General features: G+C 38.8%; 2 protein-coding genes across 2 annotated transcripts in view; both read right to left on the reverse strand.

Moving 5' to 3' along the window:
• LOC134291327 (uncharacterized) overlaps nt 1-24,802 on the reverse strand; it is a 422,656-nt gene that overhangs the window by 153,670 nt on the left and 244,184 nt on the right. The gene's annotated exons all lie outside the window — the stretch shown is intronic.
• On the reverse strand, nt 3,813-6,660 carry LOC109415500 (phosphoenolpyruvate carboxykinase [GTP]). The gene is made up of 3 exons (XM_019689388.3): nt 6,362-6,660; nt 5,358-5,958; nt 3,813-5,298 (listed from the first exon to the last, which is right to left on the reverse strand). The coding sequence occupies exons 1-3, from the start codon at nt 6,388-6,390 to the stop codon at nt 3,979-3,981; spliced, it is 1,950 nt and encodes a 649-aa protein (XP_019544933.3). The 5' UTR covers nt 6,391-6,660; the 3' UTR covers nt 3,813-3,978.

Raw genomic sequence — 24,802 nt, forward strand, 5'->3', positions numbered from 1 at the left:
ACCGAGTTGCGTACAACGTTTTTTGCAATTTCATAAATTACCGCTTGAGTATAGTTTTGAACAAAATTTTTCATCAAACTGTACACTGATGTTCATACCCATGTTTAAGAAAGTCTGATCATAACAGGTTATACTGTGCATTTGTCACATTTTTTCAGAACTGCGTCCAGAAATCACCAAGAAGTTGATCAAAACTGAAAACAGTGCTGTAATGGTTCATTACGCAACGCAAATCAGTGCTGTAATGAACCATTACAGCACTGCTAATTTAGTGTGGGAAAGTAGGCCTTTTCCTGTCAGATTTGCGTGAGGTAAAACAGCCTATTACGATGAGAAATTGCAAAAAAAACATGTACCGTTAGTAATTAAAATAACAAAAATTCTAACAAAACTCGTTCCAGTTAAAACAAAAGTATAACAAGTTGAGATATGATCATAGCAAGATTATATCAAATTTTGTTAGGCTAAACTTGCAAAATCATAACAAAATTACACATGTTCTGTTATAAATTTTGAATCAAATTTGTTACAAGTTTTGTTATAAATCTCTTGGCCCGAGTAGCCAAAATAACCAAATTTATCAGTCTTTTTCGCGACAACACAACAGTTCTGAAATAATTTTGTTACAAAAAATATAGCAAAAATTGCAATAAACATGTTACGAAATTCTGTTACAGGCAATTATATAATGATGCATAATAAAACAAATGTTGTTACACATCTGTTTGAATAAAGAAAATTTTGGAAATACTAAAATTTTAGAATTACTAAAATTATAACAAATGTAATTGTAATTTTGTTATGGATATTCACTTGGAAAAATCCTTATAACAGAATTATATCAACTATTGTTATTTCTAACAACAGTTGTCATAATTTTGTTATGATCTTGTTATGTGCTTCTGGTCGGGTTTCATCCAGGAATTTCTCTAAATGTTTCCTAATAAATTCCTGAATCAAATCCATCAAGGGTTTCTCAAGCATTTCTTTTTTTCAGATATTAACTCAAGGAATTTCTTCAGCAACACTTTCTATGACTTCTTCGGGAATTTTCCTGGGGTTCTTTCAGATATTTCTCCAAGGATTTGTTTAAAGAATATTTAGGGACTTAGAAATTAGAGAAACTAGACAGTAAATTTATTTTAAAAAAATATCTTAAAGGTATTCTTCAGGAGTTCCACCACGGATTCTTTCTGAAACTTTTTCAGGAATTGCTCCAGAAATATTTCCAGGGACTTTTTCAGTAGTCAGGATTTTAAGGATTTATTCATAAATTCCAGAAATTTTCTTCAAATTTCCTCAGGATCCCTAAACAAATTTCACTGAAGCCATTTCTTACGTAATCTTTGGGGAAGTATCTGCAGGAGTCTCTAAGGAACTTCTCGAGAAGGCTCTTTAGAAGTTCCAAGAATAATTTTATGGGAAACTTTAGGAGGAATACAAGGAAACATTCTTGGAATAGTTTCTGAAAAAAAAATCTCTGAGAATGCTAAAGGACACTCTCGAGGAATTTCTGAAGCAAAAATTTCTGGGAGAATCTATTTTTTTATGAATCCAAACAGAAACTGCAAACAAAGGTATTAGAGGAGTTCTCTAATAAATTACTCAAAACACCCCCCCCCCCTTTGGAAGGGAGTCTTGGAGGATGTTCTGCAGCAAACCTAAAAGAACTGATGGAGATACTTCTGGATGAGTTTTTAAAAGAATTTCTTACAAAATCTCTGAGGGTATAGGGTAGAAGAAAGGTATCAATGAATCCCAAGAGAAGTTTATGGTGCAATCCCTGGAGGTATATTTGTGGTACTTTTGAGAAACCCCCTAGAGAAACTCCTAGTAAAATATTTTGAAAACTTTCTAGAAAAAAATCTAGAGGAAAATCTTTTGGAAGCATTCTAGAAGAAATTCTGATAGAATCTCTGGAGGAACCTCTCGAAAAGCTCCAACGAGAATTTCATTAATCTTTGCTACAAGAAAAATTGAATTTTTGAAGGAATCGTTGGAGAACCTTAGGGATGAATACTCTAAGGAACCTCTAGAGAATGTCCTGCAAGAATCCCTCGAGTAATCTTTGATGATACTTCTGAAGAATTCGCTAGAGAAACTTCTCTACCATCTGGTAAACTGGAGAAACACTGGTAGGAATATCTTGAGAAATATCTTGAGAAATTTCTAGAGCAGTTCCTGAAAAAAATCTAGAGAAAATCCTGAATGAAATTCCAAAGGGATTCCTGGAGTAATCTTTGGAGGAATATCTTCTGAAATAATTAAAAGGGTTCCTCAACTTAAATTATCCTGTGTTAACGTTTTTAAAGGACTAGCGGTAGTAATTTACAAAAAGGATTACTGAAGAAATTTCTAGAGAGCTTTTTGGAATATCTTATGAGGTTCTTTCAGAGGTATCTCCTGGGACTCCTTCGTAGATTTCAGGAACTCTTTCATATATTTTCACAGAAGTACTTTATTAACTTACACAAAAAAAACTGGAAAAATCATCAAGGGTTACCTGAGAAACCTCTGGACATTTTAAAACGATGCTTTTTTCAATTTCCTGAAGAGATTCCCATACAAAGGAACCCTTCGAGAATATCTAGAGGAATTCCTTGAGATGGCTCCGGAGAAATTCCTAGAATGGTTTTACGGGAGATTTGTGGAAGAATTTAAGGAAAAATTCCAGGAGAAGTTTCTGAGAAAATCCCTATAGAGATTTTCAGAGGACATCTATGAAAATTCCTGCATCATACCTACGAGAGATTTCTGGAGAAGTCCTTCAAGGGGTATCTGCGGCAACCCGTGCAGAATTTGTAAACCAAGAGGAGGAGTTCCAAAATAAATCTCTAAAAAAAACTCTGAAAGGATTCCAGAAGGACGTTCATGTCAAGCAAACCCTGGAAGAATACTTTTTGAGGTATACTTGAAAGAAAACATCTGACAGGTATTGGTGGACAAGAATGCTAGAAGCTATTTCTGAGGGGATCCTTGGAGGAATTTTTGCAGAAAAATTAAACAGCAGAAATTTAAAACAAATCTGGGAGAATTATTGAAGGAATTACCAAAAAAAATCCTAAAAATGATTTGTTTGAGCAATACTTTGAAAAATGAAGAATAGTATACAGTAATTTCAAGAGAATATATTGAGATATTCCCGGAGGAACGCCAAAAAGTAATTCCTGAAGTGATTTATGAAGGTACTTCATGAAAACATCTCTGAGGGGATTCCTGGAGGGTCCCGGTAAGATTTCTGAATCTCTGAAGAAAGATCTTAATAAATCCCAGGAGAAGCTAATGATGCAAACCCTGGAGGAATATCTGAGGATCTTCCGGAAAAATCTCTGGGGAAACTTTTAGAATAATCTTTTGAAATTTTTCAGGAGGAATTCCTGAAGAAATTCCCTGGAGAATCCCCGAAGAAATTCCTGAAAGGAACACTGGAGGTATATACAGATAAATTTCTGAAGGAGCCTCTCGAGAAACTCCAGCATTTTTTTTCGAAAGCATCCAGGAATAAAAAAGATCTGAATTTTTGAGTTTCTGGGTTATCTTTGAATTTTTGCTGAAGAGATATAACGAGTTCCTGTAATAATTCCAGAACAGAATCTTAAAAAAAATAATTCACCCAGAAGTTTTTGTACATTGTTCTTTGATACATTATTGGAGAAATTTCATTTGGAATCTCCTAACAACCCCTAGGTTCAAGGTCCATGAACTTGCTGGTTGTTCGTTTAATACTTTCCTTTATCAATCATGAAAATTACCATAATTATTGGACGATGAAAATACAAAGGCCATCAAGGGAAGACAATAAAAAGCCCTAATTTTTTTAGACACATATAAAAAGTTATTTATTGTAAACCGTCCTTCACAAAAGAACATATTCAAAACGTTATATCACAAGCATTACGGAATAAGTTAGACCTAATTAAGTGTAAAATACGTTGATCCTTAAAAACGACGTTATAAAGCTACATTGTTTTGTGTGGTCTACATTCGCTCGACGCGCCCCTTGAGCTCCTGTAGTTCTTTGGCGATTTCCTGCGGCAAATCATGCGGCAGCTGGTTGTCATAGTATTGCTTGATCTCATCCACTTCCTTCAGCCAGAACTGCTTCGGTATCGAGAACAGCTCCTTCTCATTCACTGGGCTTCTGAGTCCTTCTAGGTTTAGCGTGCCTGGAGCGGGGATGCGACCGACCGCAGTTTCCCGGTAGCAGTCGTGGTCGTCCACTCGCTGCAGAATCCAGTCCATGACGCGACAGTTTTCTCCGAATCCTGGCCACAGGAACTTGCCGTTGGCGTCCTTGCGGAACCAGTTCACGTGGAAGATCTTGGGCATATGGCCTCCGGCGGCTGAACAGCGTTGCTCCATGCTGAGCCAGTGTTTCATGTAGTCACCGAAGTTGTACCCGAAGAAAGGCCGCATGGCGAACGGATCGTTCATGATCATCTTGCCTTTGTGTTCGGCGGCAGCGGTGGTTTCACTGCGCATGGCGGATCCGATGAATACTCCGTGAGACCATGAGTTGGCTTCGTAGACTAGTGGGACACCTTCGGGACGACGGCCTCCGAAAAGAATGGCGGAAATTGGGACTCCTTCGTTGTCTTCCCAGGCAGGATCGATGATCGGACACTGGCTGGCGGGTGCACAGAATCGGGAGTTCGGGTGGGCAGCTGGGGTTTTAGATTCACCCAGCTTCCAGGGATTGCCCAGCCAGTCGGTGATTTCGACATCGGGGTCAATTTCATTCTCCATTCCTTCCCAGAAGACTCCGCCGTCAGATGTGGCGGCAACGTTGGTAAAGATGGTGTTCTTGTAGACTGTCTTCATGGCGTTAGGGTTGGTTTCCGACGAGGTTCCCGGGGCGACTCCGAAGAAGCCATTTTCCGGATTGATGGCACGTAGCTGACCTTTCGAATCGAACTTCATCCAGGCAATGTCGTCACCAACGCATTCCATCTTGTACCCGGGCAGAGTTGGGTTCATCATGGCCAAGTTGGTTTTGCCACAAGCCGACGGGAAAGCGGCAGCGATGTACTTCTTAACTCCGTTAGGGTCGGTGATGCCCAGAATCAGCATGTGTTCAGCAAGCCATCCTTCACGTTGAGCAATGGTGCTGCCGATACGGAGAGCGAAGCACTTCTTGCCGAGCAGCGAGTTGCCGCCATAGCCGGATCCGTAAGACACGATCTCGTTGTTGGCCGGTTTATGCAGGATGATGGTACGTTCCGGATCGCAAGGCCAGGAGGACATGGCGATCTTTCCGTTGGCTGGAGTACCCACAGAGTGCAGACATTTGATGAAATCCTATAGAAGAGATGTTTGTTAGTTTACTGCCATGAGAAGTTCAGAGTTCACAAACTTACCGAGTTATCTGCAAGTTTGTCCAGCACTTCCTGTCCCATGCGAGTCATGATACGCATTGAGCAGACGACATAGGCCGAATCGGTGATTTCGATGCCGACCTTCGCCAGTGGAGAAGCGATTGGGCCCATGGAAAACGGAACAACGTACATGGTGCGCCCTTTCATGCATCCGGGGAAGCGAGATCGGATCGCAGCTTCGTAGTCTTCCGGCGAGATCCAGTTTCCGAGCGTTCCCTTGATGCCTTCCTTGGGCGTTGGGATGGTCTGCTCCCGTCGCTGGGTGCAGATGAAGGTCTTGGACTCAACACGGGCCACGTCCGCCGGATTGGTGCGAGCCAGCCAGCAGTTGTCGTACTTGGGCAACGGGTGGACAGTGCCCTGAGCTTGGAGGGCCTTGATCAGGGCGGCACTCTCCTGCTCGCTTCCGTCGACGATGTGGATCCGATCGGGACGACACATGGCTACGGACTCCTCCAGGAAGGTGCGCACCTTGACCGACAGTTGAGCGACATCCCCGTTGACAATGGGGACTCCACGGACCACGTTTTGCGGTTTGGGGACCGAGCGCAGCTTCGGGCTGCAACCCAGAGTGGTTTGGAACCTGGAGAGACGGATAAATTGAAGGTGATTAGCTCGATGTTATTTGTGAACTTGCTAATACAGGGCAGGATTTGCTACACATAGGTCAGAACGTGACAGTTGAAAAAGCAGATAAGGTAGTGGGCCATATGGCCAGGTGGTCATGTTTTGGTCACTTTTTGCTTATGACTTAGTGGATGCTAGACCATTGAATTGAATTCTAGTACACGACTGCTCCTGCTGAAACCACACCCTATCATTATTCTAAACAAAGTAAATTCGTTCTACTTAATTTTAAAACTATTTGAAACTTCTTCGTTATGATAATGAGTCAAGATTACAACTCAATTGAGCCACTTTAGAATAAACACTTATCCTTGGCTCCTTAATTCTACACAAATAATAAATGAAGAAATAATACTTACGGGGTATAAACTTCGATGACTTGCGGCATATTGACGAGATTCTTTTCACTTTTCTACACACGATCAATAACTACGATACGACACTATGTTTCAAAATTTGCCAGCTTACGATCGACTTTGAGACTCACTTCACTTCAATTCCTCACACCAAACAACACAAACAGTGGACAGTGGAAACTGACTGGCTTGGTTAAAAAAACAGAAATTCACTTGGAAAAGTTAAGGCTTGCAAAAATTGCACGAAAACTAGCTTGTTTTCATCTTACTGATTGGGGTTGTTCAGTAGAACTGATGCTCCAACCCGGCGAGTGGCCTCCCTTATATTCGGGACGCGCGTTCGGCTATCATTCACATACATACCGCCGCGCCGCCGACTGTAGTATTGCCAGGAACCGCGAAAAGAGTGAGAGCAGCGCAGGCAGCTCGTATGTGTCGCCGAACATCCATGTGGTGATCCGTGTGCCGCGCGCTGATTGGCTACCCGTTGGAGGTACAGTCGAAGACGTCATCGCCCGCCACCCGATCCGTAGTGGTCAGCTGATCTACACACATATGCATCGGCGGAATCCCCAAGCCGTTGCTAACCGTTCACGAGCGAAGGAGAGAGCGAGAATGTTTTGATGAGTGACGTCACTACTGGTCGTAGGTACTGGTCAGCGACGGCGACTCAATACGCTCGGGTACTTAGCCAAATACAGACCTCTTAGTATTCATACATACTGAGGTAACGCTCTTCTCTCTTCCATCATCGTAGTAAACCTACACTCACCGAGCGAATACTAGGGCAGTAGTATTCCACTCAAAGTAGGCGATGATGGAATCATGTGTTTTATTACCCGGCTCACTTGGATGGAGACACAACCACGTCCATCACAGTTGGCGGTGTGTCCGTCCGTCGCCGAAGAAAGAAAGAAGACAAGAAAAAAAACTGTTTTTGTTTTGGTTCGCTATCAAGCAAGCCAGAGTCGATCGGAATCGAATCCAATGTACGCGCTGCTGTTTTGTTGCCATCTCACTTCGGTTCCGGAAAGCCGCCCCGCGCGGTCATGCTCTTTCACTCCCGTGCGCGCCTTATCTCTTCTTCTTCGGCGGTTCCCTGCCTGTGCCACGCCTCTGGTTCCTCCTGCCTGGCCCCGCTCGCTGGGACCGGTTGAGAAACAACGAGACCAATCAAGCTGAATGCTGCTTTTGTAGAAGTTTGAAAATTGTATTCGTAATTGATTGGAGAGCTGGTAATTTTCCACAATCATTCGATATATATTTTTTGAAAACTTCTAGATGACCGAAACAAATGTTCGGTTGACAGATGTCAAAATACTCTTTTTTTTTTTTTTTTGAGAAAACAAATGCCGAATTTCCAAGATGGCATGACAATAATGTAAAGAAAAATGAACCCCGAACGTTTGCATGCGGTGTTGTTCAAATTAACGGTGGTAAACGGTAATAGATAATCGCAGTTTACAATCACCTTGCAGATATCCATTCTGGAATTTTCCACTTCAGGGATCTAAAACGGATACAATTCTGCATCAACATGTCTAAAGGGTCTAACTCGTTTTGTAAACAAACATTGTTTCTGTCGCTGTACACGGAGAAACTGAAAAACTCAAAATTAGGTACTTTTAAACTCAATTTTGAGTTCTTTTTCATCTCCCTTTTCATGCGCTCTTTCTATTGTTGTCAGAGAGTGAAGAGAGAAACAACCCAACTTTTGCAGTTCCGTGCGTCAAGCCAACACTGAGTTTCTAGCACAGTACTCAAATTTGAGTGAATACAACCTAGTCAAAATTTCGGTTGCGTGGAAAAAACTTAAAATTAGGTATTTTTTTCACATGGAAGCAAGCGGGAACAACCCAACAAAAACATCGATTCCATCAACTCAAAATTGGCTTGACGCACGCAACCCTGAAGTTGGGTGGAAAGAACTCACTTTTGGGTAGTTTCGTCTCTCCGTGTAGGACTCATCTCGATCCACCCACGCATCTGGGGGCCGTTATCAGAAAGAGCGAAGATTGATCTTTCTGATAACGGCCCCCAAATGCGTGGGTGGATCGAGATAGGCCCTACAGCGACAGAAACAATGTTTGTTTACAAAACGAGTTAGACCCTTTAGACATGTTAATGCAGAATTGTTTTCAATTCAAAACTACCTGCGACCTTTCATTGGAATTCCAAAACAAATACCAAAAAATGATACGAACCATTCTTATACGTACCTACGTTAGACACAACACAGGTGTTTGACTCCAACAAAACGAAGACTAAAATAACTTTGTCTGCCTGTATAATTCTAAGCGCAACGGTCACACCTTCAGGGGCTCGATTTTAGATTCTTTTTGCAGGGTCCTTCGCTGTAAATCGAAAGGGTGCTGTCATGCTAAGTCCGCATGTAGCTGGCTAAGAATTTCGCAGTTGGCGCTAAAACTTAACCTGTTTCTTTAAAATCAAATCTGATGAACAGAAATTTTAGATTGTAACAAAACATACCTCCATGGCCTCAGTTTCGTCACTTCGCTGAGTGTGTTCCATCAAAGACGAGCTCTGAAAGGCGCCTGGGGTATAATGGACCCCAGGTATCCCTTTCAGGGTTAAAATGGCAAGAATCAGTTCAGCTTGAAAAAATAACTGAAATATGTTTATAGTAATCCTCTAACTATTACAAAACAGAATCGCTAGCATAATTGATGAAATTCTTGGAGATATTGATATTAACTTAGTTATAGTTGCAAGCGCCCAAAATAGGTATAGCCAAGGGTATACCTACCCAAATGGTACAAGATTCTCTATAGGTTTTTCGAAGAAATGCTTTCGTGATGTGGAAGAGTACTAACAGTTCAATAGACCTTTCTCAACAACTTCACTAATGGGTTGCAATGAAATCACTCCGAGGATCATATTCAGGATCGTAGCAATAGTTCGATATAGTAGAATGAATACATTTAGGCGCTGTACAAAGTATAAGCGTAGCTGTCAATGGCAACCGCTCACGTAGTACCCCAGTGGGCAAAACAGCTGTGAATTAGGTTAAGCGTTCAAGAATTTAAAAAAAAAAATAATTTTCATCCTTTTTATCATATTTTAGCGAAAATGCACATAAATTCTGGTTTCAGTGACAATTATTCATACACATGTTTTAAAAAAATACATAACAACAAATTTATCTGTTGCGATGATTGAAAGTTGTACGGATGGTCATATGAAAAGACAAAATCGAAAACTTCGTATGCATAATCAGAGTAAAGATGAGTCTGCAGTTTTTTGGGATGATGCAATAATGCTGCAATACTATAGGGTGAGCTCACTCTTATATCGAGCAGGGTCCCCTCTCATTCGTCTAAAGGTTTAGTTTGGGCCCATAATCTAATCGAATTGACAATCTTAATGTTCATAAAACAGCCTCCTCCAATCTAGCCCTCAACGCGTTATATCACTCATCTTTGACCTCTAACTACCATCAATAATGGAAAAAGCGCGAAAACCTCTCCAAAACTCTCACATGTTGCCCAGCAGATTTTAGACTTTGCACTTGTTGATTCACCATCGCCTGTTTTCGGAGTGGCTTGTTTTTTCGAAGCAGCAGGTGTTAATTTTCTTGACTGTTTGCCAAGTTGGACCAATCCAGATCATCACTGTTTGCCCGAAATAAACGGATCAATTAGACCAGATATTCAGATTGGTGTAGGGATGTCAAAAACTGTTTCTGAAGTGTGTAAAAATTAGATAAAAATTAGCATAATCAAAATACACATACAAAAAGAAATAATGAAGAAAAGATACACGAAATTTAAAGAAAATATTGAGTGAAACGATTTATAAAAGCAACTATTGCAGGACTTCGTCACACATACCCAACTAACAATCACCAGCCGCAAACAAGCATGCATGCTGAATTGTTGCTTTATAATAGTAATTATAGCTGAACTAAAATTATGCTGTACACATTACTGTACAAATGTTATTTCAATTGAAAAGGTAGCCAATGTTCAACATTTCGTATTGGTATTAACAATGATAATTTAAAACACTTTTCAAGCGTTTGATAAGATTTTTATTCGACTCGCAGTAATTCCTCTACAACATAGTTTAACAAAACTTTTTTCTACTTCTAGTTAAGCTCATGTAAAAATTAACACATGTATCTGTGTAATGTGTGTTTCACAAGTCAAACAAGCGCTATTGTTTCATCATACTTCGACTCAGAGTACATGATGAAAAACACTTGGAAAAACACGTGTTTTTTACTGAACAACAGCTGAATTAATCTGTTGTTCAGTCGTTAACCATAATGTCTGAGATAATTCACCACTGCTGAACAGGAGTCGAAGTCTGATCATTATTCAACCACGGAAGTTTTTGTTTTGATTTGAGCGCTGCAATTCATCATCTTTAGGATGGCGCAGATAGGAAGGCATGCGGCTGGCAATCGATGGGTCTCGAGTTCGAATCTGGATTTAGGTAAATTTATGTGTAGTTATTATTTCACAACATTTGTTCACAGCATTAAGTTCCAATCATAAACTCTCGTGGAAATTGAAAAATTTTGCATTTTATTTATTTTTAATCATTTTTGCTAAAGCTGAATAACAGCTGTACTATATAGTTGTAAAACGATTTCACAACAAACAGTTCAGTTGGTACACAAAACTATACTTTATAGTTTCTCCAAATTTGTGTGAACAAAAACCGAACAAAGGTTGTGCCTGAAAATTATTCAAATGTTATTCAGCATCATGCTGAATCAATTCGTCGTAAAAGTGCTTGTAAAATGAGTGATTGTTAGTTGGGTACTTATAGTTGCACAGCTCACAGTAATCTTCACTCTCGTCAGATTTCTAGTACCTACAAAAACAATAAAGTATGATCGAATTGGAATTAGCTGTTGATTTCCCAAGCCATAATTCTAGCTTCAAAACAGCCCGAAACATCAGTGGTAACATTAACTGCCAGCTGGAATCAATTGGTGACTGTTGATTCAATGTGCTGACAGTGAAGATTGTGAGTCAGGAAGTCTGTACCGATAGATAACACGTACGACGTGATAGTGATAATGGTCACTTTTGAGATAACCTCTAAATAATGATTTGATTTCAAAAGCTATTCCATTGGTAGTAATCCCAGTGATATGATCATTCTCAAGTAAACGCCGAATATATTCAGAAAAATAATGTTATTCGACAGCAAAACAATTTCCATTACATAGTATTATTCCATTGAGTTAAGTATCTACAACTAAGAACATGTATTGGAATAGTTATAGGAGTATCAGCATGAATAACGTTTCATGATTCCTGGGAATTGAAACAGCATCAACATCAGATACCATTCTGTCTTTGGCTGTCTGAGTCTATGAAACACAATTTTACACAACGAGAATGTGCTATATTCATGATAGGCTGTCTGGATCTGTCCTATATTCAAGGCAAGATCTAAGGGTTTGGGGGGGAGGGGCGGTATGCAGGATCTATTTTATGGGCCCCCACAAAAACCGTTCGTGCTTGCTAAATATTAACTTTATTTTTCATTTTGCTCAAGTACTGTTCAAAAATAAAAAAAAAAAAACTTTTTTTGCTCTTCGCATTGGTACTTCCGAGGGACCTCTACGTCAGCTCTGGCTTAATCCTTAATCAGGGCCTTCCTATATTTGGCAAAAAGATTTCAAAAAACATTCTCTACAACAAAACATATTACTTTTTTGTAATTACGTTGTGAAAAGTTGAACATTTCGGTTGGCTGAAGTATGCTGAAATGGCCTACTTTTCACCCCTAATGCAAGTGTGCCGAAAAGTGCTACTTTTCGGCACTCTTAAGAGTGCTGAAAAGTAGCACTTTTCGGCACTTTTGCTTGTACGCACTTTTTAATTACCACCATGCCTTCCGTAGATTCATTCTCTGCCTCTACATCTACTGAGCAGCTTGAATCCAAATCAGGACGATTTTAATTCGGACTCGATCTACAAATCAAGCACAATCAAGGGTAGAGGTAGCTGCTGAATCTGCTTTTGCTTTTGCCCGCGCACAACTGTTTGACAACGGGAGCTCGATCATTGGTGACGCCTACTATACCAGAGCCTACCTGATCAAACGAAAAAGTACGCCGACAAGCATGAGCGCCCGTACGTGGTTCCTACTGATACATGTTTGTGTAGCTAGAAAAGACCGCACTAAAAATAGAAATACAGTAGAACTCCAATGGCGCTGTGGTCAATTTTCTCATTTAATTATTTTAATAACTTTAATTTCAATAATTTACTATTTTTAAGGGGCCATCCTGTAGAGGACCTTTTGTTTTGGTAAACAAATTTAACTTGACACTTTTGGTACCGCTGCTGACGCTGTAAGGGCGTGGCAAACTAGATGTTAGTCACACGAACAGTCGCGGCATTGGACTTCTGTGGCTAGTTATTCTACTGCACTAAATGAGTGTTTTTCGTGATTACAAAAAACTTTGTATGCAACTCGTTGCAAAACTCGATTTTTTCAGCACTCGTCGTATTTATCCACTCGTGCTGAAAAAATCATCATTTTGCAACTTGTTGCATAAATAACTATTATCAAACTATCAAATGTGATAAGGATCAATACGAAACTTAGTTTGCGATAACAGATTTTACTTCTGGGTGTTTGAGATGGAATCAAAGCAGTTTGCCGAAAGTTTGAGGACAGGGTAAGAGAAATTGTTTCCAGTGATTTCCAGGGGCGATTTAAAGGAGGTGGCGTACTCACGGAGGATTTAGGGGAGCTTCAGAGGGTTTTATGGGGCGTATTTTAGGCATACCTAAGCATCTCAAAAAGTGACAAACGGTTTCACAGGATTTCAGAAACATTTCAAGGATTTCAGGGTGCTCTGATACCACTGCTCACGTAGACACCTATGATAACCCGAGGTCTCCCAGGGTTCCAGGGGGGTTAAACAAAAGGGCTGCCATTCGCCTTCCCTTTCAGCAGATTTTTTTTTCAGCTGGGACGTTACGCCAAGATGAAGAAGAAGACAGGGTGGTTCGATGGATTTCAGGAGCGTTAGAGAGGGTTCGAGAGAGTTTCAGAGGGTTTCCAGTGTTATTGGGGACATTCAGAGGATTTTCGGTGAACAGAGGGTTTCAGACTCGTTTTGATAGGGTTAATAAGGAGTGTATCGGAAATTAACTATAAATGTTCAAAATGCTCTATCTCGAAGCAATGTTGTACTTTTTACTCCGGTTCTTCTATCAAATCTTCACAATATAGTTAAGTTTGAAACAACTTGAAGAAATTTGAAAAATGCTTAGTAATATTGGAAATATTGCTCAATGAGTACACCACAAAAAATAACAATTTGAACAAAGAGCTTTTTTTTAATTTTCTTTAACGTTTCAATCATTTGTAGCGAAAAAAAAATGTACGAGGAATAATCTGGAAAATAATAATTATTACTAGCAGTAAAAGTTCTTTTTTTGGATAGAAAAATCCCCAACATTTAAAAAATGGTCTATCCCAAAAAGTCAAATACTTTTGGTCGAACTTGATGATCTGTTTTAAATATCTTTAGAGGTTATAAAATTCCGTTTTCTGGTTTTCCTCTTCAATAAAGTTAAATGCATGCCCAATTAAATAAAATGCGAATTTTCATCTTTATGTATTTTTTATTTGCGTAATCGTTTTTTGAAGGCGCATAAAAAAGAGTTCCTCAAAAAATGGCCGTTTTTTATTTTTAAACCTCGAGCGATCGCGCTGTTGTATTTTGTACAACACGTTGAAAAAATCTCGCTTTTTTTACTCAGCGTTAGCGTGGTGGTGACGCAAGAAGTCAACCGCGCGAGTTACGGAAGGGTTAAGAATTGCGCTAGACTGCGGGGGAAATTTTTCTTGTTTAAAATAATTTTCCTATATCATGAGCATACTGGAAAAGAATATATTTGCGCAAAAATAGGAGAGAAAATTGATTTTTTTTCGACTGTTTTCGCAATTAAAATTTTTTAGGAGGTGTCCGAAATCTTAAAAACATATGTGCAATCTTAGAGATAAAAGTCAATGTTGAATGATTATTTTTTAAAAATCAAAACTGCCATTCTTTATTTGTAAGATTTATATAGTATCTCCAAAAATAAAGTCGTTTATTTCGAATAGATTGATTTTTAGGTAGCTGTGAACGTTCATAGTTAATTTCCGATGCAGTCCTTAGGGTTTAAAAGGGTTTTCCTGACGTTATATGGATTTGAAGGGTCTTCAAGTTTTTTTATACGACTAAGGAAATTTCTGAGGCTTTAAGCATCTGAACATTACAAGGAGTTTCAGGAGCATTTTCGAGGATTGAAGGGTTTCAAGTACGTTACAGGAACCCGAAGGAAATCTCAGGGAGATTTTGGGAAGCATTTCGTTCAGGAAGTTTCAGAGGACTATCTGCAGGTTTAAAAGGCATTCCAGGGAGTTTCTGGAGCGTTTTGGGGTTTTGGAGTGTTTGATGGATGTTACAGGGAGTGCGGTTTCCGGTCCAGTTTTCCGGTGCATTAAAAGCATTTCGGGCAATTTTCAGCGTTACAACAGGTGTCACGGATGTTTCCGTGGGTTTCGTAAGGTTACAGGGGGTTCTGAAGGAGTTTTGTGGGGTTTTCGGAGGTATTTCGGAAGGGAAGTAAAGCGTGGGTCCCGAGATGAACTAGCCTAGGGCCAAAAATCTCGTTAATACATATAAAAAAAGTATTGTCATAGAGTTTCAGATGTGTAACAAGGGATTTCAGGGGCGTTTTGTGCAGTTTTGGAGGGGTTTCAAGGCCGTTATCGGGGGTTTTTGTAAGCATTTCAGAGTGACAATGAGGATTGTTGTCATGTTTCAGGAGGTTCAGGGAAGACAGAGACCCCAAGGGGCGTTCTCGGAATTTTCGGAAAACTTCAGAGTGCTACAGTGGATTTACAGTGATGAAACACCCTCGTACTCATTATGTATTTATTGTAGTTACTACATTTTCTAATGCACTATATAGGGTGATTGGACAACTGTTGAATACTACCCAAATGTTGAACAGTATCTGAAAAATGTGTTATGATTCTTTTTTTTCGATAGATCATCAGTTTAGTTACAAACTTATACATATTTTGCGTTATAAAATTTGATTAAAAAATTTGTACCACTGATGACATGGAAACTGCATAATTCTTAAGAATAATTTAAGAAAATTGCTATTAGAAATTAAGGTGTACCGTCAAACGGGGTTACTTGCAACAGCGGTGTAACTTGCAACACGATGGCTTACAATAATTGTGAACTTTTTTCACATTATAATGAAAGCTAGTATGCTCCACCATTTCGGTTATCAATATTATTTGTACCAAAGATCGTTTTAGTGAAAAAATCAGTTTTGTTTCTTTGCTTGTTGTTTAGCTACACTGTTAAAACGGTTTGCTCATTTTATGCCATAAAAACAAGTATGAAAATCGTGCTTTACCTCTCTCCTATGGTAAGTGCGATCAGTCTGATGACTTTCCTTGTAGTTAGGGTGTCTAATAGTAAGCTCAACTGAACGATAAAAGTTTGATAAACTTATCGTCCAAGTAATGTAAAAAATCATTATCATATTCGACAACCACTATGGGGTAACTTGCAACAGTTGAAACTTACAAAACTTTCTATAATTTACTTTCATTTCACGATATTTCGGACAGAAATAATCGAAATGGACCATTGATTAATTACGTAACGTGCTTATTTTCAAATGTCGACTCAGTTTTATCATTTTTTTGCACAAGACTTTCAAATATTGTTAAGGACTCCCACATTTTATAATTTTATTCATGTATCACCTTGATGAAAGTTTAATTCAGTTTATGAACGTTCTAAAACAACCACCAACATCTATTCTGAACCTAGATGGAGTAAATCATTTCAATAGAATGCCCAAATTGACGGATTTGATGTTTACAAAGTTGAATTTAAACACCCATTCATATTATTTTAGCTGAAGTAGCCAAACACCACTTCAAACTAAAAATTTCCTGAAGATTACTCACTTTACCTTTTCAACAAATTACATTAAGCATTGTTGACATTTTGTAACTACTACTGAGTCATGAGATCCATATATATTTTATAGTTGACAGACGTAAGACCTGCTGTGAAAAGATATACTCTCGCTTATAATAACTACCAACCCAAGTACCAACCCTTTACGGAAAAATCGCATTTGCGTTGGTTAGTGTACATCTTTTCAAAGCATTTTTCATGCATTACAATCAAAAACTTACAATATGATCAAGAATATGAATATTAATACAGTGGTAATGGTGGCTTACTTAGCTTCACGCCATGTGTTTCAAGTTACCCCACAGATGGGCTAACTTGCAACAAGCATGTATTTCACTCTTCCTGATTAGGTGGCAACGTTTTTTTAGTAAATGAAGTCCTGCATAGTATTCTACTCGTGGTAATTAGTGTACACGATGCTTCACAGTGTGTTTCAAATGCTTAGAATTTCAATGATATTGCTTCAAAGTCGAAAAGTGTTGCAAGTTACCCCATTTGACGGTACTGGCAAACCGACCACAAATATCAAATTCACACCAAAGTTACAAGAACTGGAAGGATACACTTCAACATTGATCAAAATAACATTTTCATTTTATTGCGGATTTTTAGAAAATTTTCCACTCTGCGGTAGCCGCCGAGTTCTACCGCAGCTGTCAAAGTCCTACCGCAGCCATGAAAATGATCGTATCATTGAAAAGTTTGGTCAAATCAAAGCATGCTTGCAAAGTGAAATGTTCTGAAAACAACAACAAACAATGATCATCGGCATCGTATCCAAGGCTCGTTCCAAGGTATCCTTGGACTGATTGATGATACATTGGTGAAAATCATCAGTCTGACAGCTGCGGTAGCTTTTCAATCTTCCGTAAAGTGGAAAATTTTCTCTAAATTAGCAATAAAATGAAAATAGTTATTTATGCAACAAGTTGCGAAATGATGAAATCGAGTTTTGCAACGAGTTTCATACAAAAAAATTTGTCATTACGAAAAATGAGGCTTGAATAGGATTGTTTTAGGTTACATATTTTTGCAGAATGAGGTACGACTGGGTATCAATCAACATCATTTAACATGCAGTTCATCCTACTACTAATTACACACACGAGAATAAATTGAAAAAAGAAGTAGGCAAAAGTACCGAAATAGTTATTCATGCAACAAGTTGCAAAATGATGATTTTTTCAGCACGAGTCGTACATTTATCCAACGAGGCTTGCCGAGTTGGATAAATACGACGAGTGCTGAAAAAATCGAGTTTTGCAACGAGTTGCATACAACTTTTTTTGTAATTACGAAAAATACACATTCAGTATGATCCTTTCTCGGTACACAAACATGCATCAGGAGGAACCACGTGCGACCGTCCTTCGACAGTGCAGTTTTTTTTTCGATCAGGTAGGCTATGGTATGGTGTAGCCCGTGAACGAGACCCCGTTGTCAAACAATAGTGTGTGAGGTTTGGCAAAAGTCGGAAAAGTAGCTTCAGCAGCTTCCTTTTCACCCGATTTGCAGTTCGGTTAGGAAAGTAGATGTATGAGAAATTAGATCGCTAATGGCGCTGTAGCCAATAAATTATTTAATTTTATTTCATACCTCAGATGTATTTATCTATTATTTTTAAATACACATGTTGTTGTGGATGATTTGTTTTGGCTATAAAAATTGGTTTGACACTTGTAGGACCGGTACTGACGTTGTAAGGGCGTGGCAAACTAGATGTTGGTCACACGAACGCTCGCGACATTGATATTCTGTGGCTAGTTATTCTACTGTTAGGAATAAAAATCGACTAAATTGGGTTTCCAGCTGGTCCATTGATGTATAGGCAAGTAGCTGAATCTACGAAAGACACGGAAGTTTGTTAAAAGTGTGAGCAGGCAAAGGTGCCGAAAAGTGCTACTTTTCAGCACTCTTAAGAGTGCCGAAAAGTAGTACTTTTCGGCACACTTGCATCAGTAGTGAAAAGTAGGGCTTTTTTGCACACTTAAGGCAATTGAAAAGCGAAACTTTTTGCAACGTAATTACAAAAAGTACTTTTCGGCGCTTTTGTTTAATGAAAAAAGTAGACCGTTTTATCGCTCTTTTGCTCAGTGAAAAGTTGACGTTTTTACAACGTAATGGCAAAAAAAGTAGTTTCAATCATACTTTCATTATGGATCCAATTGTTGAACACTGGCATAATTTAGACTTGTAGCATGATAGCCAGATTGTATTTTTTTCTTTACCTAATCTTGCATTTCAACAGGTTTCAGGGGCGTTCCAGGGGTATTTAAGATGACTTCAGAAGCGTTCCAGGGGTTTTCAAAGCGTTTCAAAGGCGTCCCAGGGGTATTCCAGAGGGATTCAGAGGATTAAGGGGGTTATTGGAGGTTACAGAGGAATTCAGGAGGGGTCCCATGTATGTTCCAAAGGTTTCCAGAAGTATTACCGGGGCTTTCAAAAGTGTTCCGGTCAGTACATTTCAAGAAGGTTCAGGAGCATTTTTGGAATTGTCAAGGGGCTTCAGGAGCTTTCAGAGGTTCCTAGGGTGTTTCAGGGGGTTTCATAGGCATTCCATCATGTTTCAGTGACGTTCCAAGGGGATCCCAGGGGTTTTAAGTGGTTTTTGGGGCGTTCCAGGGGGTTTATCCCTGATATCATCGGAAGCCCTGAAACAGCTGGCAACACATCCGAACATTCCCTGAGCATCCAACACCACCCCCCCTCTGAATCTCTCAGTGGTGCCAAAAATTCATGGATAAAATGCACCGAGGAGTTGTATTAAAATAGGTGATGACGGTCAAACAGCGGAACCACCAACAATGGATGAGGCGCAAATGTATAACTTGCGAATGATCCTAAACCAATTTCGGGAGTATAACTTGCAGACTCACCATCTGTTTATTGTTTTAGAAGTAGCGTACGATTCAGTAAAAAGAAATGAGCTTTGGCAGTTAATGTCACAACATGTTTTCCGGCAAAACTAATTAGATGAAACGTGCACTGGTTTCTGAGATATTAGAAAAAATATGTCGTATTTTGGTATTTTTTGGGTTAGATACCAAAATATGACATTTTTTTTCAAATTTCTTAGAAACCATTGGAGATATCGCAATTTTGAGCACAAATTTGGTCCAATCGGGTTCTAAAATCACCGATTTAGTCTAGAAATGTTATGTTTGAAAATTAATTTTGAAATTTTTTTTTGGAGGTTTGTTCTAGTCAAAATTTTACTTAAACCCTTTGCGCCACCCCTAAATGTCAACCGAAATCGCTCATTTTTGTACAGCTCACTTATTTCGACTAGTGGATCACTTTCCACATGGGAAATCATATTCCGGAGACATTTTTTAAAATTAGCCCCACCCTAATGCTATATGCATCAAAATCATGTAATTAGTGTCTACCTCGTATGTCCATCTGCAATAGTTACATTAAAATTGCTCAAATTCGGCTTAATAACATCTTAAGATGTGTTCATTTCACCTACAAAATTTCATTTGAATCGATGCAGTACTATTTGTTGTAGCAATGAAAGAGTAGAATGTGCAACATTGAATTTTGTACAGCCTCTAGTTTTGCTTGTCAGCGCTGTAACTTTTGAATTTAGCAATGGAAATGGCTGAAGTTTTGAACACAAACCTCTCAATCTACATTTGTTGCATAGGCAAAATTTCAAAGAAATCGAAGCACTATCAATAATTTTAACAATTATTGTGACATGTGACAATGACGTTTCCGGTGAAATTAAAGATCACATTTCAGCTGCGAATTGGTACTTTTAGAAATTGCGTAACTTTAGCATAGAATGCAAAGTGCTGCGGATAATTTTCGGTGGAAAAACCGGTGTGCCAAAAACCGTTATTAACAAATAAAAATGTCCACCAATTTGGCATCCGTCATTCGAAAGATATACTATCCTAGTATATACTCTGAAAATTTGAAAATCTTTCATCGAGGGAAATTGAAGTTTTTGTCATTTGAGCATATTGCGTTATTTCTATAGGATTTTCTTACATGAGTAAATATGCACATATCGTAGTTCTACGGCCATTTATAATTTCAACCCAAATAAACATTCGTTTTTCAAATACTATCCAACGTGTATGATATTTAGGCAAAGTTTCTGCAAATTTGACAACATTTTGTTAAATTCCTTCCTTTGAGATTCCTCTCAAGTTACAGTTATTTGAATAATTTGCTCAATTTCCCTAAATTTTACTTATAATCGGTATAATCCAATTATTTCCATGCGACTATCAAACCCGTATATGTCATCAGAGCAAAAATGTTATCCTTTTCAGAAATAAGTATTTAATATGCGTGATTTTTGATCCAATTTGCGATAAGTTGCAGCCACTCTATTGATGGTTTGATAATCACAATGGTATGGGAGCTTAAGACGTTTGTAAAATAAATTTAAAAAGTGTATCTTTCGAGTATCTTCTTACGAGCTGGATCTGAGCTATGCAACGACTGAAATTTCATCAATGATAAGAAATCCTTGCGTACGTTTATATACGTACGATTTTATGTATAAATAAGCGATTTTTTATAAAGTCTATTAAGTATGTGTTATTATTGTGATTTATTATGTGTTATTAAATTGTACTTGAAATGCTATGTAAATGCTAGGTTTCTAATGATCGGAAGTTTAAAAGAAGTATTATATTCCGTTTATGTACTGAACAAATAGATAACTTTGAATTAGATACGACAAGAAGCACAATGGTCCACTGCACGAATTTATTCTGGCCTGCTTACTCTCACACAAAATTTGACGTTTGAGCGGTGTCGACACCTCTCAAACGTCAAATTTTCTGTGAGAGTAAGCAGACCAGAATAAATTCGTGCAGTGGACCATAGCTAATCATTTTGAAGTATAGGAAAATTAATATAAATTGTTTATGCAATTTCCAACCTAAATGTCAAACACAGGATTATATGTATTGTTCCATATGTATTAGTCTGGGACACGGTTATATGGGAAAAAATGGTAAAACGCTCGTTCCTGTATACTTTTTGAGTGCCATTTTGCCCTCATATCAATCAACTGTGCAAAATTTCAGCTCAATCAAAGATTTGGCGATTTGTCTTTGAAAAGGTGATTTTTTCCATAGTAAATTGTATGAAAACTTAAAACGGCTGGCGCTAAAATATAGTTTCTCCGATCGTGCAGAAATTTTGCACAGTTTATATGGGGCCAAAATGGAACTCAAAAAGTGTGCAGGAGTGAAATGTTTATTTCTACCCATGCTACTATATATATTGTTGTTGTTACAATTTGTAACAACAATGTGTAAACATGATAATCTCATAATCTCACTTAATTTTTGATAAATTGGAGTTGATACCCAATACCATAAGCTATAACTCCAATTATCTGATGGAATATATTTTTTTATTTTTAAAAAAGATCGGTTATCCATGTTAAAGACACATTTTTACTCTTTTATGGTAGACTAGAAAATATTTTAAACATGTGGTAGATTTTCTTCCTAACACTTTTTCAAATTATTTTATAAATGTCTTAAACTCTTAAGCCACCGTGCCTATCAAACCCAGCAATATAATGGTTCAAAATTTATCGCATATATGCCCAACAATCACGTATATTCATTACAAATTGCTAAAAAAATGTTTTGATGACGTATACGGATTTGAAACTTATATGTAAGTAACTGAATTATAGGTAACATATTAGGGAAATATGTTGGGATATCAGAGTAAACTATTCAAATTACTGTAACTTGTAATTCCTCTAACAAAATGTTGTCAAATTTGCAGAAACTATGCTTGGATATCATACATGTTGATAAGTATTTGAAAAACTAATGTACATATATTTGTTGAAATCACAAATAGCCGTAGAACCACGATATGTTCATATTTACTCATATATGAAAATTGTATAGAAATAACGCAATATGCTCAAATGGCGAAAACTTCAATTTCCCTCGATGAAAGATTTTCAAATTTTCAGAGTAGATACTAGGATAGTATATCTTTCGAATGACGGGTGCCAAATTGGTGGACATTTTTATTTGATAATAACGGTTTTTGGCACACCGTGAGGGTAAGTTGTATCAAGCGTACAAAGAAGTGAATATTGTTCAACGAATGAAATACGGCAGACATCAGAGTGCTGGTCACATAGTGTAAAGGTCGGAAGAAAGAATAGCGAAAACATTATAACCTGGTGCTCTGCTAGGTAGAGGTCGGTGACTTTGTGGGGGCTGCGAATGCGCTGGCTGTACGCGGTTGAAGACATTGGAAGTTGAAAACATTGGAAGTTGAAGCCATGGGAACCCTACACGTTCTTGTAAACTAGAGGAACATCACCCAAGACCGACAAAGATGGTACACTAAAACCCCAATTTACGCTCACTTCTTTTGCGCCAAACTCAATTTGCGCCCCCCGATTTACGCACTAATTCCCAAATAACGCTCCCCCCATTTACGCACTAATTCCCAAATAGCGCTCCCCCAATTTACGCTCCTTAGGCGTAAATTGGGGTTTTAGGTATTCGGGAACAAGTAACATGTGATACATATGATACATTGAGGGTTAGGGTAGAGGGTAATGTTAGATGGTAGGGTAGAGGGTTAGGGTAGAGTGTAGGGTAGAGGCTATAATAGAGGGTTAGGGTAGAGGGTAGGGTAGAGACTATGATAGAGGGTTAGGGTAGAGGGTAGGGTAGATGGTTAGGGTAGAGGGTAATGGAAGATGGTAGGGTAGAAGGTAGGGTAGAGGGTAGGGTAAAAGGTAGAGTAGAGGGTAGGGTAGAGGGTTAGGGTAGAGGGTTAAGGTAGAGGGTTGGCTAGAGGGTTCGGGTAGAGAGTAGGGTAGAAGGTAGGGTTGAAAGTAAGGTAAAGGGTTAGGATAGAGGGTTAGGTTAGAGGGTAGAGTAGAGGGTTAGGGTATAGAGTAGGGCAGAGACTATGATAGAGGGTTCGGGTAGAGGGTTAGAGTAGAAGGGTAGGGTGGAGACTATGATAGAGGGTTAGGGTAGAGGGTAGGGTAGATGGTTAGAGTAGAGGGTAATGTTAGATGGTATCGTAGAAGGTAGGGTAGAGAGTAGGGTAAAAGGTAGGGAAGAGGATCGGGCATAGGGTTAGGGTTGAAGGTATGATAGAGGGTTGGGTAGAGGGTTAAGGTAGAGGGTGGGGTAGAGGGTAGAAGAGATGAGAGATGAGAGATGAGAGATGAGAGTTGAGAGATGAGAGATGAGAGATGAGAGATGAGAGATGAGAGATGAGAGATGAGAGATGAGAGATGAGAGATGAGAGATGAGAGATGAGAGATGAGAGATGAGAGATGAGAGATGAGAGATGAGAGATGAGAGATGAGAGATGAGAGATGAGAGATGAGAGATGAGAGATGAGAGATGAGAGATGAGAGATGAGAGATGAGAGATGAGAGATGAGAGATAAGAGATGAGAGATGAGATGAGAGATGAGATGAGATGAGATGAGAGATGAGATGAGAGATGAGATGAGAGATGAGATGAGAGATGAGATGAGAGATGAGATGAGAGATGAGATGAGAGATGAGATGAGAGATGAGATGAGAGATGAGATGAGAGATGAGATGAGAGATGAGATGAGAGATGAGATGAGAGATGAGATGAGAGATGAGATGAGAGATGAGATGAGAGATGAGATGAGAGATGAGATGAGAGATGAGATGAGAGATGAGATGAGAGATGAGATGAGAGATGAGATGAGAGATGAGATGAGAGATGAGATGAGAGATGAGATGAGAGATGAGATGAGAGATGAGATGAGAGATGAGATGAGAGATGAGATGAGAGATGAGATGAGAGATGAGATGAGAGATGAGATGAGAGATGAGATGAGAGATGAGATGAGAGATGAGATGAGAGATGAGATGAGAGATGAGATGAGAGATGAGATGAGAGATGAGATGTGAGATGAGATGAGAGATGAGATGAGAGATGAGATGAGAGATGAGATGAGAGATGAGATGAGAGATGAGATGAGAGATGAGATGAGAGATGAGATGAGAGATGAGATGAGAGATGAGATGAGAGATAAGATGAGAGATGAGATGAGAGATGAGATGAGAGATGAGATGAGAGATGAGATGAGAGATGAGATGAGAGATGAGATGAGAGATGAGATGAGAGATGAGATGAGAGATGAGATGAGAGATGAGATGAGAGATGAGATGAGAGATGAGATGAGAGATGAGATGAGAGATGAGATGAGAGATGAGATGAGAGATGAGATGAGAGATGAGATGAGAGATGAGATGAGAGATGAGATGAGAGATGAGATGAGAGATGAGATGAGAGATGAGATGAGAGATGAGATGAGAGATGAGGTGAGAGATGAGATGAGAGATGAGATGAGAGATGAGATGAGAGATGAGATGAGAGATGAGATGAGAGATGAGATGAGAGATGAGATGAGAGATGAGATGAGAGATGAGATGAGAGATG

This window comes from Aedes albopictus, chromosome 3 (genome assembly GCF_035046485.1).
Source record: "Aedes albopictus strain Foshan chromosome 3, AalbF5, whole genome shotgun sequence".
Classification (NCBI taxonomy): Eukaryota; Metazoa; Arthropoda; class Insecta; order Diptera; family Culicidae; genus Aedes; species Aedes albopictus.